Source organism: Idiotropiscis lumnitzeri, chromosome 10 (genome assembly GCF_059441095.1).
Source record: "Idiotropiscis lumnitzeri isolate Australia: NSW breed Sydney's pygmy pipehorse chromosome 10, RoL_Ilum_1.0, whole genome shotgun sequence".
Lineage (NCBI taxonomy): Eukaryota > Metazoa > Chordata > Actinopteri > Syngnathiformes > Syngnathidae > Idiotropiscis > Idiotropiscis lumnitzeri.
The window spans coordinates 356,627-369,114 of record NC_142400.1 but is presented as its reverse complement, the minus strand read 5'-3'; the positions used below and the strand labels follow the sequence as shown (position 1 = coordinate 369,114).

The window sequence follows — 12,488 nt, the reverse complement described above, 5'->3', positions numbered from 1 at the left end:
TTTCCTCGCCGTTTTTGTGTGTGTGTTACGTTGTTTGCTTTGCTAAGCTCTTAAACTGAGCGACTTTCTTTTTCTCAAAGTGCTGCTCTCTGGAAATCCTGCGCTTAAGTCAGGTCTGTAACCGCTAACTTGCCTCACGTGCCGTTTGTTGGTCTGTCTCCGTGCACACGCACACACACACGATGTCGTACGTTTTGTGTTTTGACAAAAGCTGTTTGCGGACGCATGCTTGTATTACTGCTTTCGTGGGGACGGACGTCACCGTCGGATTTATTTTTACAGCTTGAATATGTGAACCTCGGCGCGATGACGTCATTTGTTTGGAGACCAAAGTCATTGTCCACTGAAAAGAGTTGAGAAATGTCAGCTCTTTGTCGGCGACGAGGACGGAGCACTTCTACTTCTATTTCGCGCACACAAAAAAATTGCGATAAAAAAATCCCGATTTGGTGCCTCACTGCGACCATTTGCCACTTTGTCGAATCATCTGCGTCAGAAACAAGACGAGCTTTTATCTGGCATCGTGTTCGTTGGAATCTTAAGTCTCAAAAGTACCCGTGGGATCGGGACTCAAGAATGAATTCTCATACGGCACCCCACCCGCCTCCCCAAAATATTGTATTGATAAATTACACTTCTTTTTTTTTTTTAATGAACACTCCAGAATTGTGTGTGTGTATATGCCACAAACACATAGGTGAGGGTTTCCAGCATCTCAAGTGTTTTGTTTTTTTCTACGAACCCAAACACTCCCAAATTGAGTTTCCGATTCCGCCCGGAGAAACCAATGCTTTATTTTCGAATGTTGGGAAGAAGAAGTGCTCACGTCATTGCCGCTTCCGCGTAAAAAACGATTTTGTCACCGTTGCCCAGACTGAACTCGGTCCAAAACGCCCAAAAGACCTCCCGTACGTGCCGTTCGTCGGATAACGACCTCAGCGATGCCGACCATTCCGGAACGCATCGACTTGCAAAAACCGACTGAAATCGTTTGCATTGTCATCTCGTAAAGACGCACGCCAATACGTACATTTTGAATGTCTGTCCAAAAAAAAAGATGAAGCGTTACGTCTCCACAAGTTCAGTAATGAAGGTGTGTGTGTGTGTGGGGGGGGGGGTTGTGATGTGTTCGTGTCCTGGCTGCTCAGCAGCATCATTGTTGTGAATATGCAGGTCCCGTTATTTTGGGTCCCATCAAATTTCATTCTTCTGCATTTAAGACTAACTCCCCAACACACCTCCTCCCTCTCCTCCTCTCCCATCCCGACCTATTTGGACCCACATCTGTCTTTCCCGTCCTCATCCACTTGCTACCATTGAATCAAATCAAATCTCATCCTAATGCTCTTCATACGACCCAATCTTCATCAAATCAAACCAATTCAACCTTCCCATCCCCTGCGATCAATTTCCACCTCCATCTTCACGCCCCCCTCCCCCCTCCCCCTCCCCGTCCGTCCGTCATTGCGACGCTGTAGCTGACCAGCAGCAAGGCGGTTCCAGCGGGGTGGTGATCGCCGTGGTGGTCTGCGTGCTGCTGCTCCTGCTGCTGGTGGCGCTCATCTACTTCCTCAACAAGAAGCGCAAGTTGCCCTGCGCCAAGAAGGACAACAAGGAAGTGTGAGTCGCTGCGCTTCTGCCTCTCAAAAGAGCTCCGACCACAAAATACATTTTGCAATCAATTAGCCTCCTTCAACGTTTAAGAAAAAATGTCGCGCCGATACGACAAATACTGTTTAATGCCACTCCAAATAGAAATTTATTGTCAGTCTAAACCAAAGCAGCCACAGAGCGCTAAGTCTGCTTAGCATAATGCTAAGCTACAATGCATCTATTAGCAGCAATAGTTACAAACGGACGGGCAAGATCACAATACTCACATGCATCTATTCTTTATCCTCTAACACGATAATGTTTTTGCAATTCCCGCCAGTAGCTGTGAACGTCTTCTTGGTTGTGGCAAGCTCATTTTTTTGAAAACAAAGTTTCTTGTCGGCAACGAACGTGACAGAAGACAAAACAAAAAGCTGGTCGCTCTGCAATGTTGTGTGACTCCACGTCTATGTTGGGGGGGGGAGGGGTCAAGCGACAGTAGCTCTTGTTTGTTAGCACTAGCGCTAGTTGCTAGCCCGACTTCATTCGCTGTTTTCTGATGATTGTCACGAAAGTGGCTTTGATGGAAGTGACACTCCAAAAGTGTCGGAGGCGCTCTGGAGCAGGGAAATGATTTCCTTGACGCATTATATGATTCTGTTGTTCTCCTCAACTGACCAAAAGTTCGGCAAGGCTGATGTTTTACTGGAGTTGTTTTGTTTTTGTTATAATTTGGTCGTTTGTTTTTCTTTCTCTCGTGTACTCGTTACAGTGCAGACGCCCAAGTGAACAATGACATCGTCGTGGAGATGAAGACTGACAAGGCCAACGAAGAAGCCGGTCTCCTCAACAAGAGACCGCCCGCGGAACGGGTAAGCTAGCATTCGCGGGCTAACTTTCTCAGAAGCAGAGCTGGGCAGTCGGCGGGCCCAGCCGGACGGATTAAAATCAATGTAAATGAAATAACATCTTCACGTCGGCCTCGATGTTGTCGCGCTGTCAGTTTGGAGACGAGCGTGTTGCTACTCGACGTTCACGCTGCTCTCTTTCTGTCTTCCTTCCTGCAGTGTTGAATGAAGACCGACAGAGGGAAGAAGATTGACAGCGATGAAGAAAAAAAAAAAACAACACCCATTTGTATTTGCTACGCTTTTAAAAAAGAGCCGAGACCTGAACTACCACCAAACAACCGGCCTCCCCCATTCGTGCTGCCCGTGTGGCATCACCAAATAACGCTTTCGTGAATCAATCGCATCTTTGGGTGACTCCCTGCCAGAGTCGTGGAACGGTGTGCCGTCAAATGTATTTCAAAAAATAAGTGTGAAACGGTTTCGTCATGCAGCCCAAGTAGAACGACCTCATCACAGGGCAACTATTGTGCACTTCAAACAAATCACTGCAGTGTGTGTGTGTGTGTGTATTTTGGGGCCGTTGTGTGTGTTTTGCCACCTCCGTAATCATGACGATCTGCTTCTAAATGAAGCGCAGCGCGTTACCTTTCTGCTCTTTTCAAAAGTATTGGGACATGGGCCTCATGCCGCATTCACACTTTTTGATTTCCTGCTCGTAGTCACGTCTCAGACAGACGTGACAACACAAGAAAATGAGCCCAAAAGAATCCAAATGTTAAGCAATACGTCGCTTTTGCTTGTCTGTTCTTTCCTTGTCTCCACTTTGGCAGTCGTCCAGATTTTTTATTTTTTTTTGTTTGGGCAGATGCAGTTGCAGCGATCTGCAAAAATTCCAAATATTGCAAGCCTTTTTTTTATGCTGCCAATTGTGCCACTTGAGAGCAAATGAAATCCAAATTGTCACTTCAACCCTGCAGTGTGAACCGAGACTAAAACATGGACACCTCTCTTTTTTTATTTAATTTTTTCCTTTTTGTTTTGGTTTTGCTACAATGTGGACACTCCTGCAACAAGCCTGTTGAACAACTGTGCGGCCTGTGCGATTTATTTGATCCCGCCTCCATGAAATTGTAAAATCAAAGTAACTTGGCTGCCATGCGCCACCCAAAAACTACAAGGGAACGCCCAAACGTTGGTGTTTTTGGGCTGCCGTTCTTATTTGGTGCCAATCAGTCTGGAAGACACCTAAAAAAATGGGTCAAATGTGAACAAATCTTCGGGGATGGCTTCGGAACGAAAAATGTGGCTTCCACGGCTGAATTTGAAAACAACAAAACAAAAAGCAAAACAACTAACATCGCTCGAGATTTGCGCCTCCAGCAGTTATGAAGGGAAGGGAGCCAAATGTGTCTTTTGGGGTTTTTTTGTTTTTTTTCTGGAAGTTTAAAAATGTCACAACAGCAAATTAGGGTCAGAATCTTTCTTTCTTCTTCCCTTTTTTTTTTTTTTTTAGGTCCTGCTGATCTGTGCTCACCGATAGCGGCTTGACGTGGCCTTTGACTTTGGTTGTACACTGGAACTAACGGCCTTGAGTTCAACTCCAAACCAAAAAAGGTCACCTCCAACCACTGTCCCATTTTCAAAGCTGTCACAGTGGGCGCAAAGTCCGTTTTAGTCACTGTTTTATATCAAATAATGTGCTTGTTTTGTTTTTTTTGTCAAGTTTGGGACTACTGAGTTGTATTTTTTTTTCCATTTTCTCTTTAATGATTATTGTTTGGATGCGATTGTCCACGCTTTACTTCTCTTGACTGTAAACTGTATATTTTGTGGTACGCTCATGTGGTGTGTTGATGTATCGTTTTTTTTGTTGTTGTTGTTTTTGTTCCAGCTGTTTAGAATTTGAAATTGGAAAAAAAATGTTTTCTGTTTTTATTCAAAAGCATAAAAAATGTGTCCCTTGTAATGGATCATTTCGAGTTGAATTTATTTTCTGAATGTTGTTCTTTACAATGCAGTATGATCATCTATAGAATTACCTCTCGCAAACACTTCATTTACTCTTATTCAAACTCGTTTTATTTTTGCGTCACTCTCCGTTGAAGTTTACTGTAAAAGTGCCACGTGCTCACATAGAATGCAAAACGCCATAGACGGGCTAACGGAAATGAGCATAGGTGTCGTGGTAAACCTTGAAACAACCATCGAAGCAGCAACGCGTTCAAACACAACGTTGCTCACATTCCGTCTGTTCTCCGTTCTGCGCAAACTGGAACTCAGTTTAGTTGGGGACCTTCTCTGACTCGCGTTTGCGCTGTTCATCACGCTACCTCTCCTCTCATAGACCTCGGTCCTGCTTGGCATGTAGTGCTGCTCCGTTGCAGGCGTCCGACTCTAAATGTGGACTGGCCTGTACCCTGTAAAAACTCCCCTCTCTTGATTGGTTCCGGCAAGAAAGAAAATGACTTTTGAACCGTTTCAGTCGAGCCATCGATCATCATCAGACAGAAACCGGGATGACTCATCGCGCTCATTGCAGTTGATCAAATTGAAATGGAAAACCGGCCACCACGGTCGGCGGCGATCTCAGCGTGCTCGCGTCCATTAGCGGATTAAAAGTGTCGCCCGTCAAGGCGATCGTCAATCAAGCCCGAGCGAGGCGAAGCTGTGATTGAATCCATTTCCTGCCGGCCACAACTCGCTCTCATACAAAGAGGAGGATGAATATTCATGAGGACACGCTATCGGTCGTCTTTGGTTTCGAGCGCTACTTGGGGATCAGCTTCTCCGATTGGCTGACCAAATTGTACTTAAAAACATCCAATAAGATCGATGCTGAGCGTGGACCTCGTCAACACGTCCGTCACCTTTCAAACTTGACTTCAAACATTGATCAGGAGACGAGCTGCAGCTGAGATTCAAAAGCGAAACCTCAAAACCTTCCTGATTTTAATACTCGTCTAAAAACTGAATTTCTGCGTTGACGACATTTTTGGGATTTACAAGTGAGAACATCTCTCCGGCATAATCCGTTAAATGAGGAAGAAGGAAGTCCGTCGTCCTTCACTTCCTCAGTTCTCACTTGAATGCCTTTTAAACTTCTTCCTGTTCATTTTGGTGAGGAAGGACGATCATTGCGCCAGAACTGGCCGGCATCCAAGTCAACACGTGCGAGCCCAATTCATCTCCGCAAAACGCACACACAAGCCAAAGAGCAACAGGCGGCGAGATTATGATCAAGATGATGATGGATGCAGAAAGTGCAGCGAGGAACAAGGGACTTGAGTCGCTGTGGGGAAACGGAAGCACATTTTATGATGATGTCATCAATCTGGATTTTGTGCTTCCGTTGAACGAAATGTGAGCTCTGAGGAAATAAAGGAGAGGAGAAGAATGAAGGAGCGCTCGTTAGTTGTTTTATGAACGTCGTTATCTCTCTCCGTCGTGCACTTTCATATCCTGTGTGCGTGCGTATTGGATGCCTCATATTGGCGGCTCCGTTTTACAGTTGACATCCGCTAGAATTGGCGCCGGGCTGGTCTGCTACGATCGTGAACATTAGTGAAGACTCAATCCCCATTGAAATGCACTGGGACGGCACGGTGGAGACTGGTTAGCACGTCCACCCCACAGTGCGGAGGTCGTGGGTTCGATTCTGACGCCGGCCTTGCAGTGTGGCGTTTGCACTTTCTCCCCGTGCCTGCGTGGCTTTGCTCCGGTTTCCTCCCACATTCCAAGACATGATCGGATGCTCGAGATCGTCGCTTGGTGTGGTTGTGAGCAAAGATGGTTATTTATTGTCTTTGTGCGCTCGGCAACTGGCGGTTTCAACCTTTGAGATGGTGCCCACCGTTCAGGATGTGTGGCGACAGCAGCTCCATGGATGAAATCGATATGGACGTAAACACTACAGTGTGAAGTCGCATAGTAGGCGCTGGTATTGCTATCGATCGGTTGCCATGACAACTAAAATTTGCAACGTTTGTTATTATATGAATGTGTATTTGTTTCCAGATAAACCTAGACGTTGTATGGTTTTGTGTTCAGTCTTGGTGGAATTATTATTATTTGGAATGTTTTGTGGGTGATTGCTTCCGGTTTTGGGGTCACGTGTGCCGGATGGCGCGGAGATTCGCTCAGACGGTGACGAAGGATTGTCTCGTGTGCTGAACTTCTATTTGATCATCTACTACTGCTTTACAAAGGCGCACACGGTCTGTTATTTTTGTTGATTGGTTGAATGTTTGTGTCAACCCGATTATATTAAATATGTATTAATATTTCGAATGTTCTTTTTAGTTTTAGTCAGTACGATACACGCCTTCTCACGTCTCTGAAAGGTTTCCTCTGTAAGATCTTCAAATTTCTCATGAGCAACATTTTGTCGTGATGTGCAATTGGGCTAAATGGCGACTTTTTAACAGGCTGTTGTGTGTTGAAAAGCCTGCTGAACTTTTCATTTGACCCACGGATCATTATTCGATTGGATTGGCTGAATGCTAAATTGCAAAATGTCACACGTGGACTGGTCAGCAATGAAGGATTTTCTCCACAAATTCACGTTTAGTTGCTCCCTTATTTGACCTTTCCTTACACCCCCCAACAACAAAAAGAAGCCGTGAAAAGTACCTGTTCTGCTCTCAAGCCTGAGTTACAAAATTCATATTTATTTATATCTTTTACATTTGTTTCCCAAGTGGTCGTAATGCAACCCGGTCGCTTGAAATTGCTCATCTGTGTGGAGGTGAACGTTGGTTGCTGTTGCTGTGATCAACTCCAGCTCACCCTGGACTCAAATGAGCAGCATAGTTGGCAGTTTTCACTGAATATTTCTGCAAAGAGCTTTTAAAATCAACTTTGCATTAGCTTGATTCAACAGACGTGTGCAGATTTATGCTTTGGTTGTCACTTACACCAAATCAACTAAACGTTTTTTTTATTTTTTTTTTTTATATAAAGATGAATTGAAACGAGTTTCATTTTCAAATATACACAAGGAAGAATTTAGTTGAAAAAATATATATATATTTGAAATTTTGGTCTGTTGTGTTTTGAAGCGTTGCCAACACTGTAGTTGTTTTTAAAACAGAAATAGAATTAAAGAGCGAATCCTCTTGAACTTTTCAAACTCGTCCTGGTTTTTAAATGAGATTTTTCTGATCTCGGTCTTGTCTCATCCTAGCCTCCCAGAAGTCTCGTTCTTGAATCGTGTGGTCTTGTCAGTATGTCCGCACACAAATATACTTCATGCTATGTTTGCGTTGGCCGAGACTTTGACCTTTGGCCTCATTGAAATACTTTGTGAGTCATAAAAAAAAATAATCCAGTTGACTCTTCTTGACTCTGAGGTTATTTACAGTGCAAGGACTCGAGCAAGCGGTTGGGATCCGAGGGGCTAACATTCCTAGCTAATTGTGTTTTGTGGGTGGGGGTGGGTGTCGCCCCCACCCCAAATGACGCCCCCCCCACCCACCATCCTTAAAAGTGTGTGTGTGTGTGTGTGTAGCTGTGTGCTACTTGAGATTGTCGAGTTGTTTGTCAACGATGACCAAAACTTTCCATTCAAAATCGCATCTGACGTCATCGTTGGTTGTTTTCTTGACTGGTGCCGATTCGTGCGTGCATCACAAACCTTTGCAGGAGATCAGCAAGTATTTTTCAACCAACTTCTAAGCTCAGCACAATTTAATAAGTCAGTTGAGGAATACGACAGCGAAGGACATGCCTTGTTGTCAACGGACCGATTGTAATGAGCATCTTCCCTTCCAACAGGACACGAGCGGCAACGCTATCCAAGCTGGAAACGCGCATCCTCGGACGGCACAGCTGGCCCACCTTCATTTCATTGTATCGTGCAGGCCTTGGCAGAGGCAAGTCTTTTTATTTATTTATGTTTTTTAAATCTGCAGTTCAGTTGTTATTTAGTACCAATAAGAGGGAAATTGGGATAAGAGACAGCTTGTACTGACTGTTGACTATTCTTAACAATGGCACCACATGCGGCATGATATTGATTTGCTCGGCTCATTTTGAGTTCTCTCCAAGTTGAGGATTTAAGCACTGCCGTCTGACATGCTTTTGGGTTTTTTGTGTTTGTTTGTTTGTTTTAAGAGCAAAGTCAGGAATCCAAAAACAAGCATCTGTTTCACGCAAAGCTGATGTTTGATTTACAGCCGCGCTCGCTCCCGCGGGCTCGACTGCGGGTTGTCTATTTTCGAGACGTCATGGCGATGAAAGCGCTCGCTCGCTTTGTCACGCGGCCACGACGTCACTTGCGCCTCACTTCCGGAAGCCACGAGGACTTTGGTTTCAAATCTCCCATTCGATTTGGGACACAATCGCCCTCGTGGTTTCGGAATGGATTAGCACAGACGATATTTGTTTGAAACGGGTGCAACATGTGGCATGCGGGCTTGGAATCACGTCCAGTAGCAAAACGATTCTTGGAAATTGTTCCATTTTTCGCATTTGTCTTCAACCTACACCAGACTTATTTGGCTTTTTTCTCTCGCAAGCTATGACCAGCTAACACTGAACCTTTATCTTGTCAAATTGCAAACTTAAGCAGAGCCGCCGTGTTGTGAGACGCTCAGGATAGCGTTTGCCTCCCTCGTTTCTTTGGATTGTTACGTTAGAAGCGCGTTTTCAGTTCCTACCTTGGCTGAACGTGACATCATCTGTTGTGTGCAAGTTGCTGGAGGCAAGGAGTTTCCCACCTTACCTGAGCTTATCTTAACTTAGTTTAGCGCTGAGGTGCCGTGCATTCCACACTGCTGCTTCATGACACTCGCTCTAAATTTGTTTGCGGGATCATCGAGGGAGTGAGTGACGCTTAGTCACTGCATCCCACACACTGACTCGCATAAAAAATTTAAAAAAAAACAAACATGTTTCGTTATGCAACCAGAGCTATAAACAAGCCGTGGAGTGTTAGCGGAGTGAAAACTGGCACAGTTGTAAGAGAGGACTGAAGGTTGGTGTCACCATGGAGACAGATCTGTCTTTTAAAAAATGAAAAAAAAAAACCAAGTGTGTGCTGAGTACTGGTGAAAGCAAATTTATTCCCTGTGGAGTTTACCTCAGGTTGCGCCCCCCCCCCCATTTTTTTCCCTCCCCCTTTCAGACGGCACTTGCGCTCCATTCTCCTGTTCCCGTCGATACAATTGCAGCAGTTCACTTCGTGTGGTGCCGGTGTGGCTACTTGATGCGGTCGGGTTGCCAGATGCGTTCAGGGTCCTTGGGTGTCCTGCGCGCCCGCTGATGACGTCACGCCTTCTCATCGATTTTTCGAATCTAGTTCTTTGACTCCATGTTCGCCGCCCCTGTTTGTTGTCTTTGTTATGTAAATGAACTACTGCTACTTTGGCGACGATCATCCTTCATCGTCGTGACCAACGTTGCGGGGAATTTGGGAGCACGCAAAGTGTAGCGACTGGCGCCACCGGCAAACGCTCCGCAGTGGTCATTGTCAACCGGAGGGTGGCTACTGAAAAAATAGCGTGTATTTGTATTCAGATTGTTTTGGGGCAGAACGACACGGAGGCCGTTCACTATTAGCTAAGCGTCCGGAATTTTTTTTTTTCTCACTTGTGCTGGAGTCGCGAGCTAGCTAATCTGTAAAACTCAACCGTGCAGCTCAGCCTCTGGCTAGCAAATATGCCTTGGGCCATATGTCTGCGTTTAAAAAAGTGTTTTGAGGGATTATTTTGAAACCAAAAATAACTTATCGTGATGGATGTCTCCAAAAATAGGCTGCGACTTTGCAGCAATAGGAAGATTTTCACTTTGAGGATTCGGGTTGTGTTGCTCCGACTTGAGCGCACAACGTTCATCCAATGTTTGCCTTCCCTCCCGCAAATGGGATACAATCTCTTATATAAATGAAGCACCCCCCGCCCCCGCCATCCCCCGAGGGCTCTCGTGGTTATTAGGCCAGCGTCATAAAAGCTCTTTGGCTTTATGATGCGCTCCTGATGAGCCGCTGGTCTCGGCGGGACGGCGTGGGAGAGACTCGGCGTGATTGACGTGGCCCCGGCTGATCTCGCGCTCGCTCGCAAAAGCCGCCTCCCCGCGAGCCGTCGGCTGTGATGCAAAGCCGTGTGTTTGCGAACGGCGTTTGATTGCACGTTAGCCAGCTCAGGTGTCGCGGGGGAATGCCGACCGATGATTGAAACAGGGAGGAAATAGCGCAAGTCCCACAAAGAGCCTTCCCTTCCAACAGATGATGGAACAGCGAAAGTTCGCCGTGAATCACTTCCTGCAGCAGATAACGACCTTTTACGTTGACTTTTTGGGGGGACCGCAATTTGGACCTGTTAATGATCATAAAGTTGACTTTCAGCTGGATCAGATTGGCCAAGTCGCCATCGATCAGCTCCATCTAGTGAGACGTTCGCAATCTCGTTCACTTCCAGGCACGTTCTGCGCCGCCGTTGTTAATAATCCCAATTTATTTTTGGGGGGGGGGGTCATCAACGTGTTCATTGCCACCAAAATGTCCTTGAAACTTTCTAACTCGCCTGCTGAAAATAATCTTACGATAACGCTCCTGAACTTGCACATCAATGGGGGCGGTAACAAATACGCCCCCCCCCCCCACCATAATGTGAATCCAAGTGTGAAGGCTAGAAAGAAGGATTGCACTGCGTGGGAGCCGGACTTGTCTCCAGAATTGTCTCGGGCCGCCAAAATCCTCCAGGCCACCAAGGCCGCCTTATCTTTGCGACTTGTGATTACGGCGCTGCCTTAAAGTGCGAGCGCGAGCTCACGAAGGTCGTCATCCGGCGGGCCAAATGGGAGGAATTCATGTGGCCAGCCCTCCGCCCTCAAAGGTCCTATCCCAAATAAATCACCTCCTTATTTGGAGATAACGGCGCGAGGAAGGGTGCAAAGAAAAAAATCCTTCCAAGATGGATGATGGTGTCGAAATACCAAAACTTGTGCTTGGTTTTGCTTCACAATGAAATTGAGACTTGTTGCCCGCCACATGTCAAATTTCTTCTTTTTCTTTTTCGTCCAGACGTAACCAGTTTGTGTGGTTACTCTTTGAGTATTCACCGATACCGAGTACCAGCTCCTCTAGTGCTTTTGATATCTAAAATTTCATTTAACGCAATGACAAAAAAAAAAATCTTTACGATGCAGATGATAAATTGCCCCGATTTCGCTCCAAATTCTTCCGAGGAGAATTTGCTCAATGAATGCCAGATTTTTGTTTTGCCTTAAGTATCGATGCTTGGTACTGGCAGCCTCCACGAGTACTTTAAATAAAGGCCGATACCGATACCTGGTATCAGTACTCACCCATAACTAATTATTATAACAACCGTTGAACTTTCAACACAGTTCATTCGATGAAGTTGGTTGACTTCCAAGTTATGCTAATCCATCCTTCAATTTTCTGTGCCATTATTTAATGAGCCGGACGGACAAAATCAGGTAAAGTGGCCATCGAGGTGGAGAAAATGATGAATTGTGGACCAAATGTCTGTATGCTCGCTTTCCGTCCACGTTTCTCAAGCGCCATGAAATTAGTGGCAGTCCAAATGATGGATGGATGGTGCGCTCGTGACAAAAGGTCACGCTGGCGTCGCCATTGCTCGGTTGGCGTCGTCGTGGAGGAGCAGGAAAAGGAGTGCCGCTGACAACAGATGGCACGGCGGCCTCCTCCTTCCGCAGTCTTGGCCGATGACGGACCCAGCTGTCACTCACGTCAACATGTGCGTATGCGTGTGTGCCTTTGTACTCCATCTTGCCATCCAGTATCCAAGTCTGGACGGCACCAGTGTTCTTTTGTGCGTGAACTCACGTCACACTGTGCACTAAAGATTGCAAAGAATTGAAGTGTTGTGTCACCTGCTCGCAAGCGGCAAGAGTCTCTTGTTGGCATGTTTGGAACGGGTTTAGTGCGCCCTCTAGTGGCTCTTTGTTCTCACGCAGCACACTTCGGTTTTTTTTTCTCCTCGCGAGAATGAATGAAAGAAATAAGAGATGCGCGGAGCGTCCACAAAGCTTCTCTACGATTGTCGTATTTCTTAATTACAA

At 45.9% G+C, this 12,488-nt stretch overlaps 1 protein-coding gene across 3 annotated transcripts in view; it reads left to right on the top strand.

Moving 5' to 3' along the window:
• Positions 1-4,414, top strand: part of bcam (basal cell adhesion molecule (Lutheran blood group)) — a 33,535-nt gene extending 29,121 nt beyond the window's left edge. For 2 of the 3 annotated variants that reach the window (XM_088306026.1, XM_088306024.1), the window contains 3 exons: positions 1,479-1,620; positions 2,366-2,465; positions 2,661-4,414. In XM_088306026.1, the coding sequence (XP_088162152.1) occupies positions 1,479-1,620; positions 2,366-2,465; positions 2,661-2,666 (248 nt within the window). In that variant the 3' untranslated portion in view covers positions 2,667-4,414. Of the gene's footprint in view, positions 1-80; positions 114-1,478; positions 1,621-2,365; positions 2,466-2,660 lie in introns of all 3 variants that reach the window. The other variant, XM_088306023.1, reaches the window with a different exon arrangement.
• The last annotated feature ends 8,074 nt before the right edge of the window (positions 4,415-12,488 follow it).